Source organism: Rhinoraja longicauda, chromosome 5 (genome assembly GCF_053455715.1).
Source record: "Rhinoraja longicauda isolate Sanriku21f chromosome 5, sRhiLon1.1, whole genome shotgun sequence".
Lineage (NCBI taxonomy): Eukaryota > Metazoa > Chordata > Chondrichthyes > Rajiformes > Arhynchobatidae > Rhinoraja > Rhinoraja longicauda.
This window is the reverse complement of record NC_135957.1, coordinates 13,422,173-13,446,113: the sequence shown is the minus strand read 5'-3', so window position 1 is coordinate 13,446,113 and position 23,941 is coordinate 13,422,173. Positions and strand designations below refer to the sequence as shown.

Below are 23,941 nucleotides of genomic sequence, written 5' to 3'. Positions count from 1 at the left end.
GAGGCCTCCTTCAGATCCCAACCTACTGTACTCTAACTACAGAATTAATGCTCCTCCATGTAGAACCACAAGTAGCAAGGAGATGGAACGCACTCTGGCCTCCGCACTTGAAGGTCCATCACCAAGCATGGCTGGTGGTTCTGCTCAACAAGGCCAGCAGCATAATTAAGAACCAGTCTCACCCCGATCACTCCCTCTTCCCCCAACAGGCAAGGGGTACAGAAGTGTGAAAACGCACACTTCCAGATTCAGGAACAGTTTCTTCCCTGATGTTATCAGGCAACTGAACCATCCTATCACCAACTAGAGAGCGGTCCTGAGCTACTATCTATCGAAAGGAGACCCTCGGACAACCTTTCATCCTATCCTACTGCGGGATAACATGGGATAACTGCGTGAATGGGTGATCGTTGGTCGGCGTGGATTCGGTGGGCCGAAGGGCCTGTTTCCATGCTGTATCTCAAAACTAAACAAGAAGTGCTGGTATATTCAAACGATGTGGAACTCTCACCCCCAGTGTCGGAGAGATAAATACATCCTCCTGAAGGAAGATTACAAAATGCCATCACAAGAGCACTTGCTGATACTCACTTATAGATAACCAGACATGAGTGATGAAGCCAGACCAGTTTGTTAAATCGCTGTCGACCACTGGAAGCAAGTTGTAACCCAATATGAAAATTATGCTCAATCTCGGCAGAAGCAGCAGCTCGACGGTAATATCGGTACTTCTGATATTCTGGCACCTTCTGTTTTAAAAGTAAATCATGATTTAAAAAAATGAACACTTCTTCCCAATACGAACATTAATTCCGAATTATATCTGCTGCTCGTCATTCTTGACTGCACATTTATATAGCAACTAGAATAAGTAGCTACTTTTTAAAATTATAATTTTACATAACTACAGTAAAGGAATACATAACGAAAAAAAAAAAATTGCACATGCTGGATTTCGGAAATAAGACCGGAAAATGCTGGGGAGACTCAGTAGATCAGGCAGCATCTGCAGAAAGAGAAACAATTAACGTTTCAAGTCCGGGACCCTATTAGGGCTGTTCCTAATTTCCACGCATGCTGCCTGACCTGCTGAATGTCTCCAGCATTTTCTGTTTTTAATAACACTAACATTTCGTATCTCTTCCTAGTCATAGAGCGAGGTAGCAGGCCTTTCGGCCCAACTTGTCCAAACCGACTCGTACACACTCATCCCACCTGCCTGCATTTGGCCTACATCCCTCCAAACCTGCCCTATCCATGTACCTGTCTAAATGTTTCTTAAACGTTGCAATAGTACCTGCCTAAACTACCTCCTCCAGTAGCCTTTTCCATTCACCCACGTGTGAAAAAAAGTTACCCCTCAGGTTCCTATTAAATCTCTGCCCCCTCACCATAAACCTATGCAGCAACTCTACCGCCATGGTGTCACCCCTAAACTTGTCATGTAACACCTACCTCCTCTTTCTTCTTCTTTGCCAGAACAACAAATACTTTGGTTTGATTATCAGTTTCCTGGGACAGACGGAAGTGACCAAAGAGGATAGCATCGATTCTATGAGACATAAAGAAGTCTTGAGCAATTCAGCCATAACGTTCCATAACATTAATGTAACAAACTATTTCAGGACAAATTAAAATAATATGATTAGGCTTTAAATGTACTTGCTTTATTTTAATGTAGAAACAAGGAACTGTAGATGATGGTTCACAAAAGAAGATATAAACTGCCGGAGTAACTCAGTGGATCAGGAGGCATCTCTGGAGAACATGGATGGGTGGCTTTTTGGGTCAGCACCCTTCTTGATTAGTACAGGTGTCAGTGGTCATGGGGAGAAGGCAGGAGAATGGGGTAGAAAGGGAAAGATGGATCACCCATGATTGAATGGCGGAATGGACTTGATGGGCCGAATGGCCTAAATCTGCTCCTAGAACTTGTGAACTTCCTGACCCGAAAAGTCACCCATCCATGTTCTCCAGAGATGCTGCCTGACCCACTGAGTTACTCTTGCACTTTGTGCCTTTTTAAAGTAATACATCTAATTTCCAATTTTTATTTTATGAGACGCCCACAATTTGGTTTCATCTTCTCAAAGTAACATGCAAGATTATCAAACCGCAAAATCAATCACAAAATAGCACGCAGTGTACACAATATAAATACACAATAAGTTATTATTTAAACTCTGGTGTTCACTCAAAATCCCATAGAATATTGGAACATTGAAGATAAACATAAAGAGCTGGAGCTGTATTTCTGGAGAGAAGAATGGGTGAGCCTTCATCAGACCTGGTCCACTGAGAACAGTGTCCTCAGGCCCGTTAAACACTGAAGTTGTCTTTTTGGGACAAGTTGTGACAACTGTTCAGAGGTATTCATGATTGTGAACCAGTTAATCTTCTTTGTGCAAGGACAACAATTTTCACATCCTTGGTCTTTTCACACAACTGATGCTTAAATCTATTTTGCACCCTCTTCAAGGTCTTTCCATTACACTTCATGAAGGATGTGTAGGATTGGTTGCAATACTCCAGCTGGAAGCCAAAATGCAATTTCAAAAATATTTAACTTTTTTATTTTGTACTCTGGACGTCTATAGAGTCATAGAGTCATACAGTGTGGAAACAGGCCTCTTGGTGCACCTTGCCCATACCGACCAACATGTACGTTCTACACTAGTCCCACCTCTCTGCGTTTGACCTATATCCATCCAAACCTACCCTATCCATGTACCTATCTAAATGTTTCTTAAATGTTGCGATAGCACACGCCTCAACCACCTCTTCTAGCAGTTCATTCTATATATCCACCACCCTTCATGCAAAAAATGTTCCCGTTAAATCTATCCCCCCTCACCTTAAACCTGTGTCCTCTGGTTCTCAATTCCCCTACTCTGGGCAAGAGACTCTGGGCATTTACCCGATCTATTCCTCTCATGATTTTGCACACTTCAGTAAGATCACCCCTCATCCTCCTGCGCTCCAAGGACTAAAGCCCTAGCCTACTCAACCTTTCCCTGGAACTCCTGTCAACATCCTGGTTCTCTGAACCCTTTCAAATTTGATATCTTTCCTATAAAATGGTGACTAAACACAAACGCTGAACACAATGCCATAAAAGTGGCTTCACCAATGTCTTATATAACTGTAACAAGATCTCCCAACTTCTATACTCTTGAAGGCCAATGTGCCGAAAGCCTTTTTGACCACCTTATTCACCTGTGACACCACTTTCAAGGAACTATGTACATGCAATCAGAGATCCCTTTGCTCCACAATACTCCCCAGAGCCATACCATCCACTGTGTCGGTCCTGCCATGTCAGACTTCCGAACATGCAACACCTCACATTTCCCTCTATAAAGTCAAGATCTGTGTGCTTTTCTTTGTAAAACACTCCATCAGTTAATTGTCACATTTGAACCATTAACAGGCAACTGCACGAAGATTGATTGTCATGCTTTTTGAGAAGTTCTTCATAGAACTGACAATCCAAATCAAAGACACAAAGTGCTGGAGTAACTCGGCGGGTCAGGTGGCATCTTTGAAGAACCTGGATAGGTGACGTTTCAGGTCGGGACCCTTCTTCAGATTGATTGTCTGCAAATCATCACTGAGGCAGGGTCCCGACCCAAAGAGATAATAACTGACCCGCCGAGTTACTCCAGCACTTTCCGTCTTTTCTTGTAAACCAACACCTGCAGTTTGTTGTTTCTACAACCAACAATCCAAAATGAACAGTACTTCTCCTGGATTACAGGCTGCAAACACTAGCATTCCTTTGTCATGCACGGCATGGATAATTTCTGAATTATTTAATATCTTGCAATCATAATATTATCTTGCGATCCTTACCTTGGAGTCCTGCAGCATAAGCGGGGGACAATGGACTGAGGATCTTCTGGTGTGGTCAGCATTATTGCCTGACCACCTGGGAAGAATCGCACATACCTGGTTATATAAGAGTTTTATACAATGATCAATAATTGTAAATCATGTATTCAAAAGAGGCTTTACACTGTAAATTGAAGTGACAGCATTCCTAAATGGAAATATTTGATTTGAAATTACAATTTGAGAGTTTGATGGCACTGGGCCTGCACTAGCTGGAGTTTAGCAAGATTGGGGGAGGGGGGGACCTCATTGAAGGGCATAGCCTCAGAATAAAAGGACACACCTTTAGAAAGGACATAAGGAGGAATTTCTTTAGTCAGAGGGTAGGTGCATCTGTGGAATTCATTGCCACAGAAGGCTGTGGAGGCCAAGTCAATGGATATTTTTATGTTGGAGTTTGACAGGGGCTTTGGGGAGAAGGCAGGAGAATGGGGCTGAGAGGGAAAGATAGATCAGCCATGAAAAGCACAGTAAACTTGATGGGCGGAATTCCCATCAATGGCTAAATGGTCTAATTCTGCTCCTATAACTTATGAACACGGACAATTTCCATTTTGAATGTTTATTTGGTTGCTAAATATTTTCTTGCTGATTGTGGAATGACTCAAACATTAATTGTGACACGAGGTATCCTTTACGCAAACCTTACTGGGAATCAAACTCAATAAAACAAAACAAGATTCAGCAAAATGCCAACATATTTCTTTGGTTAAGTGTTGAAAGAAATGATCACAAACACACTGAAATATAAACTAAGAATTCATGCATACAAAATGTACTTACTCATAGAATCACACACCAAAAAATGATTGCTGAACTAGAACAAAGCAGGGTTGCAGAGTGACTCAGCAGGTGGTGCCACTATGATAGATTCAGCTACCCAACTTGTCTGTGCTGTCCGTGGGGAGTTTGTACATTCTTCCTGTGACCTTATAGATTGCTCCCGGATGCACAAGTTTCCTCTCACACCCAAAGATGTTCCGATTAGTGGATTAATTGGCTGCTGTAAATTAACCGTGGCATGGCTCTGGGGGAGCTAATGGGCATGATGTGAGTGAGAATAGATTGCATGGAAATAAGTGAAGAAATGAGATTGATTTTTCCACAAGTGTGAGAGCCTCAGAATAAAAGGTGTACCTTTAGAAAGGTGATGAGGAGGAATTTCTTTAGTCAGAGGGTAGGCGAACCTGTGGAATTCATTGCCACTGACGGCTGTGGAGGCCAAGTCATTGAATATTTTTAGGGTGCAGATTGAAAGATTCTTGATCAGTACAGGTGTCTGGGGTTATGGGGAGAAGGCAGGTGAATGGAGTTGAGAGGGAAAGATAGATCAGTCAGGATTGAATGGTGGAGGAGAATTGATGGGCCAAATGGCCTAAGGTCATGTGATAAGAGCAGAATTAGGCCATTCAGCCCATCAAGTCTACTCCGCCATCTATTCATGGCTGATCTATCTCTCCCACTTAACTCCATTGTCATGCCTTCTCCCCATAACCCCTGACACCCGTACTAATTGTGCTCTATAATTTATGAACTGATGAGCTGGCAAAAGCTCAAAGGGCCACGACCTTGAGCTTACATCATGAGAATGTCAGAGTAAAACTGGCTGTGCCTGCTTGAAATCTGTTTGTCTACATTTCTTTCCTTTCTCAAAGCTCCAACCAATTTGCTTAATGTTCAGTTGTAAATTGACAACATTGTGGTCAATCAAAACTGAATCTTACCCAGTATCCATTCAATGTCAAATTGTGGGCTAAAAATGTATTTGAAGTATTTAACAATTCAACTGTTACTAAATCCAATGAAGTGACTTTCAGTGGTTTGATATTGCAATTCTTCAGCTTGCACATTGAAAGGATAAAATAATCAATGGTACATTAGCATCAAAACTGAATTAAACATGGACCCATACATTCTGATTGCCTCAATGATCTTTTCTTATCAGCTCGTTATTAACTGGAGACCAGTGCAGACATCTGATTACCCTTTTTTAAATTTAATTCGGTTAAATTCAATCTATTTAATTGCATTTAAAGATGTCAATGTGATTAAATGTTTTCAATATTTTTAAATAAAATTGCCTCAGCATCAAAGACATTCACTTATCCACCTGCACATAACTCATTACCCTCAATCTAGCCCCTAGATAGAGCTCGAGGGGCTAGTGGAATCAAGGGATATGGGGAGAAGGCAGACACGGGTTATTGATTGTGGATGATCAGCCATGATCACATTGAATGGGCTGGCTCAAAGGGCCAAACGGCCTCCCCCTGCACCTATTTTCGATGTTTCTATGTTTCAATTCCCTGCATATCCACGTTAGTACCCAAAGTCCCTTAAATGCTACTATTGTATCTGCCTCTGCCACCACCACCACCAGTGTGTTGCAGGCCCCCACCACCCTCTGTGTAAAAACCTGTCCTGCACATCTCCTTTACACTTTGCCCCTCTCACCTTAAAGCCATACCACCTAATATTTGATATTTTCATCCTGGGAAAAAGTTCTGACAGCCTACCCTATCTATGCCTCTCATAAGTGGTTGAAAATTACGATGGTTTTTAAATACAGTAAGTCATAGAGTCAGAGTCATACAGCGTGGAAACACCCCTTCGGCTCAACTTGCCCACACTGACCAACAGGTCCCATCTGCACCAGTCTCACCTGTATTTGGCCCATATCCCTCTAAACCTGTCCTATCCATGTACCTGTCTAATTGTTTCTAAAACATTGCAATAGTCCCTGCCTCAACTACCTCCTCTGACAGCTTGTTCCATACACCCACCACCCTTTGTGTGAAAAAATTACCCCTCAGATTGCTATTAAATCTTTTCCCCTTCACCTTAAACCTATGTCCTCTGGTTCTCGATTACCCAACACTGGGCAAGTGACCGTGCGTTTACCCGATCTATTTTACTCATGATTTTATACACCCCTATAAGATCCCCCCTCATCCTCCTGCACTCCAAGGATTAGAGTCCCAGCTCATGCCCTAGTCCTGGCAACATCCTCGTAAATGGTCTTTGCACCCTTTTGAGGTTGACATCTTTCCGACAATATGGTGCCCAGCACTGAACACAATACTCTAAATGTGGCCTTACCAATGTCATAGATAACTGCAACATGACCTTCCAACTCCTATGCCCATTACTCTGACTGATGAAGGCCAATGTGTTGAAAGCCTTTTTGACCACCCTATCTATATGTGATGCCACTTTCAAGGAACTGCGTACCTGCAAGTAAATAACCAAATACTATTCCCAACTGCAGCAAAGTTGATGACATAGTTGAGAAATCACTTTTATTATTTATATTAGGACTGAGGATTTTTTTTCCATGCACAATTATCTTCCGTGCAAAATCTGTTAAAGTGATGAAAGCTAATTCAACAGCAATTTTCAAAAAAGACCTGCATAAATGCCAAAAAAAATGTAGACCCAAGTGAAAAGAGATCTTTTGAAGAGACTGCACAAGCTAGATAGACCAAACAGCATCTTTCTGTACAATGCACATCTATCAACAAGGTTTATAATGGTTAAAAATGAAACAAGAGCCTCTTTTAAAAAAAAGCCAAACAGTACACAGACAATCACATCAGACACACAATCAGGTTAACAAGTAATGCTTTTCCCCCCAAATCGAAGGGAGAAATGGCAGCTGAAGCAGGAGTAAACTCAACGACCTGCATTAGTGTGCACCGAGATAAATGATGCTGCTTATAAAGTCGGTCCAATCCAATGGAGTTTACTGCATTTACACAGTTCTTTTTTGAAATTTGCTGTTGAAGTAGCTTTCATCACCATAACAGATTTGGCATTCGAGATAATTGTGCACGATAGGTTAATTGTTTTGGTATAATTGTAAATTGTCCCTGGTACATATAGGATAGCGTTAGTGTACAGGAATCACTGGCTGGCGCGTACTTGGTGGGCTGATGGGCCTATTTCCGCGTTGTATCTCTAAACTAAACTAGCTGATTCTACTGAGTCATTTGGTGACCGAGTCTTTATCTAGATCAAGTGTAATCTGTTCTAAGAAAATAACTGCAGATGCTGGTATAAATCGAAGGTATTTATTCACAAAATGCTGGAGCTACTCAGCAGGTCAGACAGCATCTCAGGAGACGCTGAGATGCTGACATGTTCTCCTGGTGATCGCGTGGGTTTTCCTCCCACATTCCAATGGTGCCGCCTGACCTGCTGAGTTACTCCAGCATTTTGTGAATAAGTGTAATCTGTTGGTACATAACCTTCATTGGACGGTCTGAGGGGCAGTAGGAATATCATTATTTATTATTTGAAGGATTTAAAAAGAATGCCTGGAATATCTAAAAGCACAAATCTATTTTAGAATTTACCTTAGAGATACAGCATGGAAACAGGCCCTTCGGCCCACTGAGTCCTCCCCGACCAGTGATCACTCTGTACACTAGCAATATCCTTCACACTAGCGACAATTTACAGAAGCCAATTAACCTAAAAATTGAGTGTGGGAGGATACCAGAGCACCTGGAGAAAACCCACGTGGTTCCATTTTCAATGGTAATTTAAGATTGAAATAAAAAAAGATTTAAATTACATCACTGCAGCAAGCAATAAATCCATGGTAAAAAAACACCTGCATATATATTATGTTATGTAAATACTATCCTCTTCAAATGTCCTGTTTTAGAATACAGAAAAGGTGATGTACCTGTAATATTCCACCTGATGCCAAGCCCTGTAAAAGCCATCCAGCGATTCCTCTCCTTGACGTACATAGGTCGTCTTACTTATATATACACCTAAACAAACATCAACACTGTTAGCAGGTACTCCAGAATTACAAAATACCTCTGACTAATATGTCCAAGAACAAGGGGCGGCAGGGTCGCACAGCTGTAGAGTTGCTGCCCCGCAGTGCCAGAGACCCTGGTTTGATCCAGACTACGAATGCTGCCTGTACATGTTCTCCTGGTGATCGTGTGGTTTTTTTTCCCAGGTGCTCTGTTTTCCTCCCACATTCCAAAGATGTGCAGGTTTGTAAGTTCATTGGCTTCAGTAAAAATGGTAAATGGTCCCTAGTGTGTAGGGAAGTGCGAGTGCAGGTGGGTGATGGCTGGTTGGCGCAGACTCGGTGGGCCGAAGGGCCTGTTTCCACGCTGTATCTCTAAAGTCTAAAACAATGTCCAAGAACAGTTAGAACTTGGTGAGGCATGGCAGCACTTGGCTATATGCCTCTCTGTGATCAACTGCCTAAGGACATTCACAATGTCTGTACCCAGCTGGGCAAGGACAGTTTCTGCTAACTCTTCAATCAGTCAAGGGCTTAATACATTCCAGGAAAATAAGCTGAAAAAGAGATATTTAAAACAAAACATAAAAATTCACTTTTGAACAGAATCTTCGGATAGTCGTGTTTCTTACAAATCAGCATTAACATTCCTGATTTTGTTGATGTTAGTAATGTGTCCGTGGATTGTTTGACCTGCATTTTTGTTAAACACTGGAACATTTGCGTTAAGATATGTAAAACCATTGTTGAACAGAAATGTCCGACTTTCACACCTGGAGCTTCCCCTTGTTATACAGGTCACCATCAGGCACTAACATTTCTAAACACTAAAAGGGGAGGCACGGTGGCGCAGCAGTAGAGTTGCTGCTTTACACTGCTTGCAGCGCTGGAGACCCGGGTTCGATCCCGACTACGGGGAGTTTGTACGTTCTCCCCGTGGGTTTTCTCTGAGATCTTCGGTTTCCTCCCACACTCCAAAGAGGTACAGGTTTGGTTAATTGGTTTGGTATAAATGTAAATTGTCCCTAGTGTGTGTAGGATAGTGTTAATGCGCGGGGACCGCTGGTCGGTGCGGACTCGATGGGCCGAAGGGCCTGCTTCTGCACTGCATCTCTAAACTAAACTTGGAAAAGGTTAATGGTATTTCACTTTATATTACAAATTTATTGTTTTGCAACACATTTGTCTTTTCCCCCCTTCATCCATTTTGGTCTTTCTTCACCACACAATAGGTTCTCAAATGTTCCAAGGTTTTGCCAATATCATTAGTTTATGAGGTTATGATAACACTAGATTGTCTCATTCCAAGATTGGAAAAGTGTTTGAGTTTCACTTGGAGAAAGAGGCAGCTTGTGGATTATAACATGCTGACTTATTGTAGATGGATGGAGTATTCTGAACATTTTGTAGTGGCTGTCACAATGAGCCACAATGCTTGTGTGAAAATGTATGTAATGTGGACATACATTAATAAATTATTTATTGCCATGACTGCTCATGCACTATGCGACAGACAGATCATATTTAGTCATGTAAAATCATCCAAATAAATGGGTTTGACAAAGACCTGTCGGATTGGGCAATTTTCCATAGCCCATCAAAGGAAAACAAAAAATAATTTCTAGATTTTTATTATTTCCAATTCTAAAATATGTTGATGCTCCTTAATGCTTGGGTCTTGATGAAAAGTTAAATATTTATTGCAGAAATGGTAATGTTGCCCTGCTGCACAAATACATTGCTACAAAACTTTCCACATGCTATTCCTTTGGAGCACAGGAGGATGAGGGGTGATCCTATAAAGGCATATAGGTTATGAGAGGAATAGATCGGGTAGATGCACAGAGTCTCTTGCCCAGAGTAGGTGAATCGAGGACCAGAGGACATAGGTTTAAGGTGAAGAGAAAAAGATTAAATAGGAATCTGGGGACCTTTTTCCACACAAAGGGTGGTGGGGGAATGGAACAAGCTGCCGGAAGAGGGAGTTGAGGCCGGGACTGTCCCAACATTTAAGAAAGAATTAGACAGGCACATGGATAGGACAGGTTTGGAGGCATATGGACCAAATACAGGCAGGTGGGACTAGTGTGGCTGGGACATTTTGGCTGGTGTAGGCAAGTTGGGGTGAAGGGCCTGTTTCCACACTGTATCACTTTATGACACGATGATAATTCCAGATGACAAGAAATCTAAAAATATATGGTTTCGTAAATTAGCTTTGACACCCTTCGCAGAAAATGTTATGTCACTACCATTAAAAAGTAAATATGCACTAAGGATAAATAATGAATTCTATGCAACTTAATCAATATGCAAAATTACTCTGGTCAAACAAATAATTTTGAGAAGATGTACCTCCAATGAAAGGTCTGTGGAGCTATAGGAATATAATTCTTTAAAAATTGAGGATTTCAGGTATTATTTATAGTTTTTAAAAATGCTTGGAATATCTAAAAGCACAAAGCTATTTTATACTTTACTTTTGAGATACAGCGTGGAAACAGGCCATTCGGCCCACTGAGTCCACGCCGACCAGTGATCACCCGTACATTAGCACTATCCTACACACTGGGAACAACTTACCGAAGTCTATTAACCTACAAACCTGTACCCTTAGAGTGTGGGAGAAAACCGGGTTTACAAATTGCTGAATGGAGTTCAAACTTGTTAAACATTGCAAACTTGGTGGAGAGGAGGATGGGTACCTGCATCAACTGAATCTAAGCCACCATTGCAAGGGAAGAATTTTTCTACCATCTACACGTAGTAATTTCCTATTACCAACTTACCATCGAATCGAACGCGAGGCCTTTCCAGAAACATCTGTCTCCAAGAACTGTACAACACCAAGTTGCTGTATGCTCTGCCCCAGACTTTCAGGCAAGCCAAACGCCATATTTCAGGATCTCTAGAAAAAAGAAGTCAAGAAAAATAAAATTGGGCAGGAACACAAACACTTCCATATTTAAAATAGCAACTGCAAAATACTCAACTACAAATAGGTAAACTGTGAATACCTATTATAAGAAGATAACTGCAGATGCTGGTACAAATCGAAGGTTTTTATTCACAAAATGCTGGAGTAACTCAGCAGGTCAGGCAGCATCTCGGGAGAGAAGGAATGGGTGACGTTTCGGGTCGAGACCCTTCTTCAGACTGATCTCAATAATGAATGTATCTGGAATGAATGTCGCCTAATGACAAACAAGCTTGATGTCATTTGGGACATATCATCCTGATGCCAAACACTCCTTTCACCACTGGCACTGCAGAGTACAACATATTTTCTCCATTCATTCAGGGGATGTGGGGTTTTGCAGGTTGAGCCAGCATTTAATTGTTCTTGAGGAGGAGGTGGTGAGCTGTTTTTGGTAATTGAATAAGGTTATCTACAAAGATCACCATCAACTAAAAAAAAATGCAACCACTTGCCAAAGTTTCAGGTTTAATACTCCTCAAACTGACAACTTCCAGCATCTTGTAGGATAGGGCCACACGAGAGGGAACGTCTTCACCTACACAGATCCCTCCAAATCACATACTGTCCTGATTTGGTAAAATATTGTTGTTCCTTCATTGCTGTTGGACTTAACTCTCAGAACTCCACAGCAACAGCAGTGGGATAACCTTCACTAGACTGAATGCAACAGTTTATGTAAGAGGGTCATCACTTTCTCGAGAGCAATTGAATAAATGGTCATCATTCAGCAACATTTGCACCCCATAAATCACCAAGGACATTCTAGTCAAGTTTATTCTGCTTTAGACCTGAGGTACAGTATGGAAACAGGCCCTTTGGCCCACCGAGTCTGTGCCGACCAGCGATCCCCGTACACTAGCACTATCCTACACTCTAGGAACAATTTACAAATTTACCAAAGCCATTTAACCTACAAACCTGTACATCTTTGGTGTGGGGAGGAAATTGGAACATCCGGAGAAAACTCACGCGGTCGCAGGGTGAATGTAGAAACACTGAACAGACAGCACCCTTAGTCAGGCTCGAACCCGGGTCTCTGGCACGGTAAGGCAGCAACTCTACAGCTGTGCCACTGTGCCACCCCAAGACCCCTTCTGAATCGCAGACAGAATTTGTTGTCCTGGTCTCTCCCATTGGGGAGCTTGCCTGGACTACCTCTTGCACCTTCCCTAGCTGCAGCCGAATCTTTCTTGGCAACTCATCCTCTGCAGACCTCTATGGTCTGCAGTGCCAGCATCTGAGCTGGTGTCCACAAGCGTTAGTTCATCTGACAAGATTGCATTCATTACTCAGCTGCCAGCTAGTCAGCTCGAACTCTGTGATTTCTGAAGAGAGGGGCACTAAGGTACGGTTACAATGAAGGCATGGGGGAGGGCAGTGAGGCGAACGCATTGCATGATTTTCAGCTGACGTGAATGGCAAAGTGGAATCTAAGCAGGAGAATTATGCGATATGCTCATACCTTACTCGGTTGCCAAATACACCAGAATAGCTGTTTCAACAAAGGTCAGGGATAGGCCACGTGAGGCAAGGCTGCATGCATGTCCCACCATTTCACAGCTGTTGATGAAATCTGGAGGGTGGCTAATGCTTTACGAAGGTGGGTGGTTAATAGTGAACTGTTATTTAAGAAGAGCAGCTAAGACAAGTCTGGGAATTGCAGGTCAGTGAATCCCAATGTTAGTGGTGGGTAAGTGGAAGGGGATTCTGAGGGACAGGATCTACTGGCATTTGGATAGGATGGGCATCTGGGGAATGGGCACGGACCGACTGGGGGTGGGAGATGGGCCGACTGGGGGTGGGGATGGGCACAGACCGACTGGGGGGTGGGGATGGGCACGGACCGACGGGGATGGGTTGGGCACGGACCCACTGGGGGTGGGGATGCGCACGGACCGACTGGGGAATGGGATGGGCACAGACCGACTGGGGGTGGGGATGGGCAAGGACCGACGGGGATAGGTTGGGCACGGACCCACTGGGGGTGGAGATGGGCACGGACCAACTGGGGGTGGGCGTAAGGCACAGACCCACTGGGGGATGGGGTGGGCACAGACCGACTGGGGGTGGGGATGGGCAAGGACCGACTGGGGAATGGGATGGGCACAGACCAACTGGGGGTGGGCTCCGAGCCGTTGGGAATAACCACTATAGCATTGCGGTTGGGAAATTGTTTCTCACAAATCTGATAGAATTTTTTGAGGTGGTCACTAAGAGGATTGACAAAGGCGAGGCAGTGAACGTTGTCTGTATGGACTTTAGCAAGGACTTTGACAACGGCCAGCATGGTAGCTTGTCTACAAGGTTATCTATCTATACACTAAAATCTCATTTGTTTGTTTGTTTGTTCCTGAACTACAGCCAAAACGGTACGCGATAGCATGACAATTTTAGGCCATCTTTCTCACCGTCGTCCCTTTGGTGCTAATGGAAGAAGTTCATTGAAATCGGTGCTATATTTTTAAAGTTATTCACATTTTAAAGTTTAAATCTATATCCTAGGGAGGGAGGATAAGGGGGTTGAGGGGGATGGAGTAGGGGGAGGGGAGGGGTGAAGGGGGGTAGGAGAGGGTGGTGCACCAATGCGGAGAGGTTTGGGCCCAACGGGTCCACTTGGTCTAGTAATCTCATAGAATCCAAGTGAGGAAGAAGTCAAAGGCATGGTGGCTCAGCAGTAGTTGCTACCTTCCAGCGTCAGAGATCTCCCTGTGACCGTGTGGATTTCCCCCGGGTGCTCTTCTGGTTTTCTCCCACACTTCAAAGACGTACAGGTTTGTACGTTGTGTACACTGGACTTGATATAATTTCTCCTTGCAGTTTCCTCCCACTTCCTTATGTCTGAATGAGCTTTTTGATTTCTGCGGGTACAGGACCTTTCCCTTTCTCTCCCAACCACCAAGACAAATGGTGCTGAAAGTCAGGGTGGTCGATCTTGTTCATGTTCTGCCATGGACTGAACTAAGTTCCTCACGTCATGAAATAATCTTGACCAACCATTTTAGTCAAAAGAGCCTTCCCTTTAATAAGGTTCAGACTAGCTAAAAGCGCTGCTAGTTAGTTTGAATTAATGCTACCCACTCGCAAAATCTGGGCTCCAAAGCGATATGCTTATGACAATTACCAGCATGCTAGGCACTGGGTGGACTCTTGAAACCAGGAAACGAGGATGCAACATGAATTTAGGGCACATCTTACAGCAGACCAGCAGATGCAGGTTAATCATGCCGCATCTCAACATTCGCTTTTTAGTCCCCAAAACCTTTTCACCGCTTTTCTAACCAAATCGATCAACAACAAACCTTCACATACTAAGAAACAAGGAACTGCAGGCGCTGGTTTACACACAAGGACACCAAGTGCTGGAGTAACTCAGCGGGTCAGGCAGCATCTCTGGAGAACATGGATAGGTGACGTTTCCGGTAGGCACCCTTCTCCAGACGGATTCGGAATGAGTATGAAGGGAACCGACTCGAAACGTCACCTATCCATGTTCTCCAGAGACGCTGCCTGACATGCCGAGTTACTCCAGCACTTTGAAACCTTCATATACATTGCTCATCCATAAACAGTACCTTGCACAAACGTAGAATGCTCTGCAGACCATGGATAATTGCTCCAATGATCGTAGGTCCAAGTCACTCGACACAACCCATCGAAATATATACACAAGGATTTCAAAAGGGATATCTGCAAAACAAAGAAGCATTAAAACTAACAAGTGACAAACTCAATGTGATGACTGGTTACCCTTTTGCTACAGCAGAATTATCTTACAAACTACGGGCGTGCATGCGTGATCCAAATGCTGACTTAAGAAAGGACTGAACAGCTAGATGTCACTCCAGAGCAGAAAGTCTTGACTCAGCCGATAAGGTCACATCTCTGGACATAGATAGGTGGCGATTCAGGGCAAGACCTTTCTTCAGATCCATGGATCAATTATCTCTGGACCTACGTCCTCCAGTGATGCTGCCTGACCCACTGAATTCCTCCAGCACTTTGTGTTCTACACACGATTTCAGCATTCTCAGCATTTCAGCGTTCTCTCTTGTCTCTTTAGACGTTATTCCATATGGTCATCGCAAGATTTGATCTTCATTCCGAGGCTGCTTTACTTTCCCATGACAATTATTTTGTTTTGTAAGAAAGCTTGTTCCTATTTTATCAAGATTTAATTAACAATTTGTTAGGCAAATAAGGCAAATGCTGAATCCTGAGGATTACTGAAATGAATGAGCAGGAGCTGCTCCCAGGTTCCTGGGCCTAGAGTGGGGAACATGTCTTAGGCTTGTACTCCCAATCTAACCATGGAAGCTCACCCTAGGTACTTCAGTTTATTGATAACAATACGTGTACCCAATGTGTCATCTTGGATTTTTTGCCCAAATCTCCCACTTATTTTAGGTGTGGCTACAGATATGTTACCTAACACAACATCTGCCCCAATCTCCTGTGCAACACCAACCATGCAAAATCCTATCTACCCCTCCTGACTTTACAATGGACCCCTGTTCCCCAGCGTGCCTGAACCCAGTTATCTCATCTCTTTCACAAAGTGGGAGTGCAAATTAGAGATCTTGGAGAGGACCATGCCTTCCGTCAAGTCAAGAGTGTTTTATTGTCAATACATGTCCCAAATAGAACAAGGACATTCTTATTTGCACCAGCACAATTTCAGGGTTATTTTGCTGAAAATGATTTTTTTTTTAAAAGCCTGCCAAGCAGAATACATTTAATTGCCATCCAAATGATCGGAGTATCTGTCATAGAGTCATACAGCGTGGAAACACGCTCTTTGACCCAACTTGCCCACACCGACCAACATGCCCCATCTACACCAGTCCCATTTGCCCACATTTGCCCCATATCCCTCTAAAAACTATCCTATCCATGCACCTATCTAAATGCTCCTTAAACGTCGCAATAGTACTTGCCTCAACTACTTCCTCTGGCAGCTCGTTCCATGCACCAACCAAAAAGCTACCCCTCTGGTTTCTATTAAATCTTTATCCATTCACTTTAAATCAATGCCCTCTGGTTTACTGTCCTCTGGTATACCCACACACACACACACATATATATATATATATATATACACCTACACACACACACACATATATACCCACAAACATAAATACCCACACACATATAAACCCTCACACATATAAACCCATACACACACGTGTACACACACATATATAAATATATATATATACACCTACACACACACATATATACCCACAAACATATATACCCACACACATATAAACCCACACATATATACCCATACACACACATATATACCCACAAACATATATACCCACACACATAAACCCCACACACATATAAACCCACACACACACATATAAACCCACACACATATATACCCATACACACACACATGTGTACACACACACAGGCTCACAAGCTACTGAATTCTGCAGCAACACACACTGGTGTACATCGTTCACACTGCCCTGTTCACTGCCCCGTTTATGCACATTTTACAAGTACAGCTTGACTTTGAGGCACGAGTACTTATTTATTTGTAGTCAAATTGCAGACCATAATGATCATGTATATTGCCCATCCAAGAGATATTTCTTGATCTGCTTAAATTTTTGTCGCTGTGTTCTCACGCTGACATAGGTTGGAAATTGCAGGATCATGATCCAGTAACAGTGAAACTTGGTTAGGTCACTATACATGCCATAGAAACAGTGGCATTGCCACAGACTCAGCACAAAGAAACACGTGTTCCCAGTGGAATGATGACCAGCTATGAGTTAGGGCATGAAAAAAATTATTGTGCAGAATTTTAAAATAGCGTGTACTGTATATTAACTATGCATTCTTATGGCTAAACATATGGCGCAGAGGTAGAGTTGCTGCCTTACAGCGCCATGGGCCCAAGCTCAATCTGTCTGTACGGAGTTGTATGATCACATGGGTTTTTTCTGGGTGCTCCAGTTTCATCCCACATTCCAAAGACGTGCAGGTTTGTAGGTTAATTGGCTTCCGTAAAATGATAAATTGTCCCTAGTGTGTAGGATAGTGCTAGTGTACGGGGTGATCGCTGGTTGGCGTGAATCCGGTGGGCCGAAGAGCCTGTTTCCGTGCTGTATCTCTAAACTAAACTAAGAATATCAAGTTGTTAGGAAGGAGGTCCTTTCAGTCAATGAATGTTCATAATACATCATTTAAAAATAATCCAACTATGGTGAAAATTTGAAATCTGGGAAGCATAGATGAGGTAGTTAAAAATGAAACTGGTAGTAGATAGGACTAGGCAGCATTATTTGATGGGTGTAGAGGTCTAGTTTAAGGTATATTTCTGGAGTAGGGTGGGCACAGTGACAGAGTCCAGACTGGAAACTATGCCACTGTTCAATGCACCAACTCCGAGCATTATTGCAAGCTGGGAGACCAGATTGCCCCTGTTCATCCATAAATGCTTCCGTTACAGCAACAACTTTTAAGCATTTCTTGTGGGTACTGATGACCTGAGGACAAGGCAAGACACAAAGACGAGATGTATCTTTTTACTGGAACCGTGAGTCAAATCAAAAACCTGTGATAAAAGGTTCCAAAATAAATTTCCTATGGTTTCAACATGCTCTTGCAAAAGGTAGTAAGGGAACCACACAGCCGTTTCCAGTTAAATACCACTAATGATTGTTTGTTCATAGTGAAGGCTCTCAAAAATGTTATCTAGCCAAAACTATAGCAGAAGATGGCACCAGTTGTTATTCTATATAGCTAGTCACACCACACGCTTGATTGAACCTGTCAAGGTAATCTTGTCAAGGATCTAAATGTCGTCATGATATTCAGGTTAGTCTAGTTTTCTAAATAATTTCAAGTCCAATGTTGATAAAGTAAACAACGATGTTATCACATTAATCTGAGCAGTCGGTACTTCTAAATCTCCTATTACTGAAAATATCAGGTTCCTATCTGTAAAGTTATGTTTGAATTATGGCAAAAACTCTAAACAATAATGTCGCAATGCACTAAGGACAAAGAAGGTTAAGGCCAGTTTAAAAGGTCAATGTGAATTCTACAACAAATGTCAGTCTTTCTTTCTGCATTTTTAATATTTAATATTATTTACTAAAATCATTAATTACTGAGATATGAACAGAAGGAAGCTTTCCTTTGAAGTCATCTTTATTCTTCAACTGAAGTCATCCATCGCTCCTGTTGAAAACAACACAGTTCGCTGGGGAAAATCAAAGCAGAGGTCACCTGACTTCTTTACCTTCTCTTGAAGCTTGGGAGTAAAGAACAGTTTGCTTTTAACTCTTCCAAGATGCATGCAGGTTCACATTAGTTTAAAAGGAGGTAAGATTTAAAGGAAGCAAAGTTTAAAGGCGATGTGCAGTGCAAGTTTTTTCTTTAAACACTAAGGGCGGTGAGGGCCTGGATCTCACTGCCAGGGGTGGTGGATGAGGCAGATAAGATAGTGGCGTTTAAGAGACTTCTGGATAGGCACGTGGATATGCAGAGAATGGAGGGATACATTTAGGTGAGCAAGACAAGACTTGGCCTTTGCATCATGCTCGGCAGGTATACTATCGTGGGCCAAAAGGCTTGCTCTTGTGCTGTAGTTTTCCATGCTCTACAACAGGGATTGACAGGATTAAAATGAAATGCCTACTGACCAGTTGTGCGGTGAATGCAAAGTGGTAGCTCTATGGTGTAGGTATATTTTACTGGAAAAATACATGAAATTGCCTCTTGCCGGGAATCACCCACAGCCAGTAACAAGCACAAAGGATAAGGAAGGAGTGAGATTTGGAAGAGTTGGATTCTGTGCAGGGAAGAAGGAACTTTAGTAACCAAGATGAATCTACTGAAATTCAAAAGAACAGAAATATTTGTAGAAAGTACTGGTGCCTCCAGCACTTTGTGTCTTTTTCTTGTGAACGGGCTGAGTAGATACAGTGGAGAAACAGGCCCTTCGGCCAACTGAGTCCGCACCAACCAGCAGTCACACCATACACTAGCACTATCCTAGAAACTAGGGGCAATTTCCAATTTTACCAAAGCCAATTAACCTACAAACTGTATGTCTTTGAAGTGTGGTAAGAAACCGGAGCACCCGGAGAAAACCCACGTGGTCGCAGGATGAACGTACAAACTCCGTACAGACGGCACCCATAGTCTTAATTTCAAGTGAATCACAACTAATTTCCATCCTGCACTCAAATTCACTTGGACCATCTCCGACATCTCCCTACCGTTTCTAGATCTCACCGTCTCCATCACAGGAGACAGACTACTGACCGACATCTATGACAAACCCACTGACTCCCATAGCTAACTAGACTACATTTCTTCTCACCCTGCTTCCTGTAAAGACTCTATCCCCTACCAATTCCTCCGTCTACGCCACATCTGCACCCAGGATGAGGTTTTTCATACCAGGTTATAGGAGATGTCCTCATTCTTTAGGAAACGGGGGTTCCCTTCTTCAATTATAGATGAGGCTCTCACTAGGGTCTCCTCGATATTCTGCAGATCCGCTCTTGCTCCCCCTCCCCTTATTCATAACAAGGACAGAGCCCTCCCCCCCGTCCTCACCTTCCACCCCATCTGCCGTCGCATACAACATATAACCCTCCAACACTTTTGCCACCTCCAAACGGATCCTACTACTGGCTACATCTTCCCATCTCCACCCCTTTCTGCTTTCCGCAGAGACCATTCCCTCCACAACTCCCTGGTTAACGAATCCCTTCCCACCCAAACCACCACCTCCCCAGGTACTTTCCCCTGCAACCGCAAGAGATGCAACACCTGTCCCTTTACCTCCCCCCTTGACTCCATCCAAGGACCCCGACAGACTTTCCAGGTGAGGCAAAGGTTCACTTGCACCTCCTCCAACCTCATCTACTGTATCCGCTGTTCCAGGTGTCAACTCCTGCACATCAGCGAGACCAAGTGCAGGTTCGGCTATCGTTTCGCTGAACACCTCCGTTCAGTCCACCTTAACTTACCTGGTCTCCCAGTTGCTCAGCACTTTAACTCCCCCTCCCATTCTCAATCTGACCTTTCTGTCCTGGGCCTCCTCCAATGTCAGAGTGAGGCCCAGTGCAAATTGGAGGAACAGAACCTCATTTTGCTTGGGTAAGGTTACACCTCAGCTGTATGAACATTGACTTCTCTAACTTCAAATAGCCCTTACTTTCCCTCTCTCTACATTCCCTACCCATCCCAGTTCTCGTACCAGTCTCACTGTCTCTGACTACATTCTATCTCTGTCCCGCCCACTCCCGACATCAGTCTGAAGAAGGGTCTCGTCCCGAAACGTCATCCATTCCTTCTCTCCAGAGATGTTGCTTGTCCCACTGAGTTACTCCAGCATTTTGTGTCTACCTTAGGTTTGTAGGATAATTGGCTTGGTAAAATTGTAAATAGCCCCTAATGAGGAGGAGATAAGACTTTGCCTTCCATCACAGTGAGGGTGTGCCTAGAGCAATCACTGTGATGGCTGTTTTGTGTAAAAAATTATATCTGTGTGTCTTGTGCTTTTTAATGTCTACTGCCGGACCCTGACGTGAGAGGACGCTGGCGTTGAGTATTCGCCGCTTTTCCGTCAGGATAGTTTGTCTGTTTGTTTCTATGTTAATTGTTTTTGTAAAGCGCTTTGAGCATGTGATAAGGCGCTATATAAAATAAATGGATTATTATTATTATTATTAATGTGTATAGGACAGTGTTAGTGTGTGGGGATCGCTGGTCGGCAGGGTCTCGGTGGGCCGAAGGGCCAGTTTCCCCGCTGTATCTCTAACACTGAAAAAAGGTTGAATTACCTTCTTAGGAAGAGATGGCTGAAGGTAGATTTAATCAGTGTGTAAAATTATGCAGAGTCTTGATATGGTGAATATGTTCATTTAAAAAGAGAAGCAAAAAAGCTAGGGTTATATATTTCTGATAATTTGTGGAACGATTAGAGTTAAGGAATATTTTTTCAGCCAAAGAATGATGGGGATCTGGAACTGACAAGATAAAAAACCCGCACCATATTTTTGGAGAACTACAATGATCATTTGATGTTAGATTATCATCATAAAGAAGAATATTCTCTTTCATGATTACCCCAGAGAGAGGTATGGTTCTCTATCTATGGTGCAGGGACGTCAGAATGAAAAATTACAGTTCGGCCTAAAGTGATAAGGAATTTAAGTGCCACTGGGTACTTCTTTATTGAAATAGTAAACTAGCAAGTAGACATTACGGCATTATTTGTACTTTCTTATTAATTAACTGGTTTGAAGTCTGCATCAATTGACATTTGAACTCAATTTTCTCCATACAGGAGAGCTATCTGCCGAGGTGCATAAAACAAAGCTGATCGTTTGAAAATTTACTGTAAACATTCGTTAAACAATATCAGGTAGCAGTACTTGCATTATCCTGTTGTAACATGTTGAAAAACTACTGAATGGGAGGGCAGGGAAAGGGATGTCAGTGAAACGCAGTTATCAATGAAATGTTACAGTAATACATAGTAATTGAAAATCTGTCTCATCGATTTGAGATGTTTCTAATTATACATTGTAAAATTAAACAATTACTCTTTATGGTTGAATAAATGTCTCTTTACAAATCATAATGCTTCATATGCCCTAACCCTAGAAAAGTTTAGTTTAGTTTTGAGATACAGAGCAAAAACAGGCCCTCTGGCTCACCGAGTCCATGCTATCCAGTGATCCCCATACACTAGCACTATCCTACACACTAGAGACAAATTACAATCTTTACTGAAGCCAATTCACTTACAAACCTGCACGTCTGTGGAGTGTGAGAGGAAATCTTAAGGCAGCAACTCTACCGCTGCGCCACAACCGCTCCAGGAGTATACAGGAGAAATAAGGAACTGCAGATGCTGGTTTACCAAAAAGACACACAGTGCTGGAATAACTCAGCGGGTCAGGCAGCATCTCTGGAAAACATGGACAGGTGATGTTTCGGGTTGGGACCCTTATTCAGACTAAAAAAAAAGGGTCTTGACTCGAATCATCACCTATCTACATTCTTCAGAAAAGTATATCGGACTGTATTGGAATACCAACTCCTACTGGACTGTCCCAATGAGCTGATACATATCACATACTGCTAAGAATAATTTTTCACAAGATCTTTAAAATTAGCAAACAAAAGATTTTCAGTCAACAGATCTGCCTGAATTTATGCACATCTTTCAATGGAATAAAAATCAATCCATTTTGGCGGTTAGAAAAAGCCATTCAATGAATTAATAACTCGTATCCACGTTGAAGTCCTTTAATATGCAACATTCCAACTTTAAATGTATTAGCCAAAAGACAATTTTATTATTTGATTTGTTAATATTCAGCATGTACAAAAGGCAAAAATGACAGTATGTAAACAAGCTACAGTTGACTTTTGCTGGAATTGCATAAAATGTTGGAATGACCCAGTAGAAGCATGTGGAGTGAATATTTCAGATTGATGACCTTTCATCAGAACACATTACAAAATTATTGATCTGAGATATTCACTTCTTTTCTCTCTGCTACATGAAAATGGTGAGTATTTCCAGCATTGTTCAGATCAGCTAAATTGAAAGCAGGTTATAAAATTGTTATGCTCTTTGAATCATATCTAGTGCCTTTTCTAGAGTACTCAAATCATTAGTGATAAAGTAGAACATTCTAGGTATACATTAATTTTAGTTTAGTCTAGAGGTACAGCATGGAAACAGGCCCTTCGGTACACTGAGTCTGTGTCGACCAGCGATCCCCGCACACTAACACTGTCCTACAGACAGGGACAACTTACGATTTTACCAATCCAATTATCCGACAAACCTGTATGTCTTTGGAGTGTGGGAGGAAACCGGAGAAAATCAATGCAGGTCACGGGGAGAATGTGCAAACCCCGTACAGACAAGCATCCACAGTCAGGATCGAACCCAGGTCTCTGGTACTGTAAGGCAACAACCTTACCACTGCGCCACCATCTCATCTATCTGGTGCCTTTTCTAGAGTACTCTTAAATCATTAGTGACAAAGTGGGACATTTTTGATAAAATATACATGAATATACTTCACATGAATGTTTAAATGTTGCTTCTTCCCAACTACTCATGTAGTGCCCCACAAATTAAATGACTTGTATACTCTCCGATTGGAAGTGAATTACGAGTAGTGGGAACTACACTCATCCCCCTGCAGGACCTATACATCAGGAGGTGCAGATCCAGAGCAAGCAAGATCATGAGGGACCCCTGCCACCCCAGTAACGGACTGTTCCAGATGCTACGATCA

The 23,941-nt window shown here is 42.6% G+C and overlaps 1 protein-coding gene across 4 annotated transcripts in view; it reads right to left on the bottom strand.

The window, feature by feature from the left end:
* Positions 1 to 23,941, bottom strand: part of fbxo9 (F-box protein 9) — a 63,380-nt gene that overhangs the window by 7,339 nt on the left and 32,100 nt on the right. For all 4 annotated transcript variants that reach the window (XM_078398917.1, XM_078398918.1, XM_078398915.1 and 1 more), the window contains exons 7-12: positions 15,215 to 15,329; positions 11,452 to 11,570; positions 8,582 to 8,672; positions 3,853 to 3,948; positions 1,456 to 1,552; positions 592 to 749 (exon numbers count right to left, since the gene is read on the bottom strand). In XM_078398917.1, the coding sequence (XP_078255043.1) occupies positions 592 to 749; positions 1,456 to 1,552; positions 3,853 to 3,948; positions 8,582 to 8,672; positions 11,452 to 11,570; positions 15,215 to 15,329 (676 nt within the window). The remainder of the gene's footprint in view (positions 1 to 591; positions 750 to 1,455; positions 1,553 to 3,852; positions 3,949 to 8,581; positions 8,673 to 11,451; positions 11,571 to 15,214; positions 15,330 to 23,941) is intronic.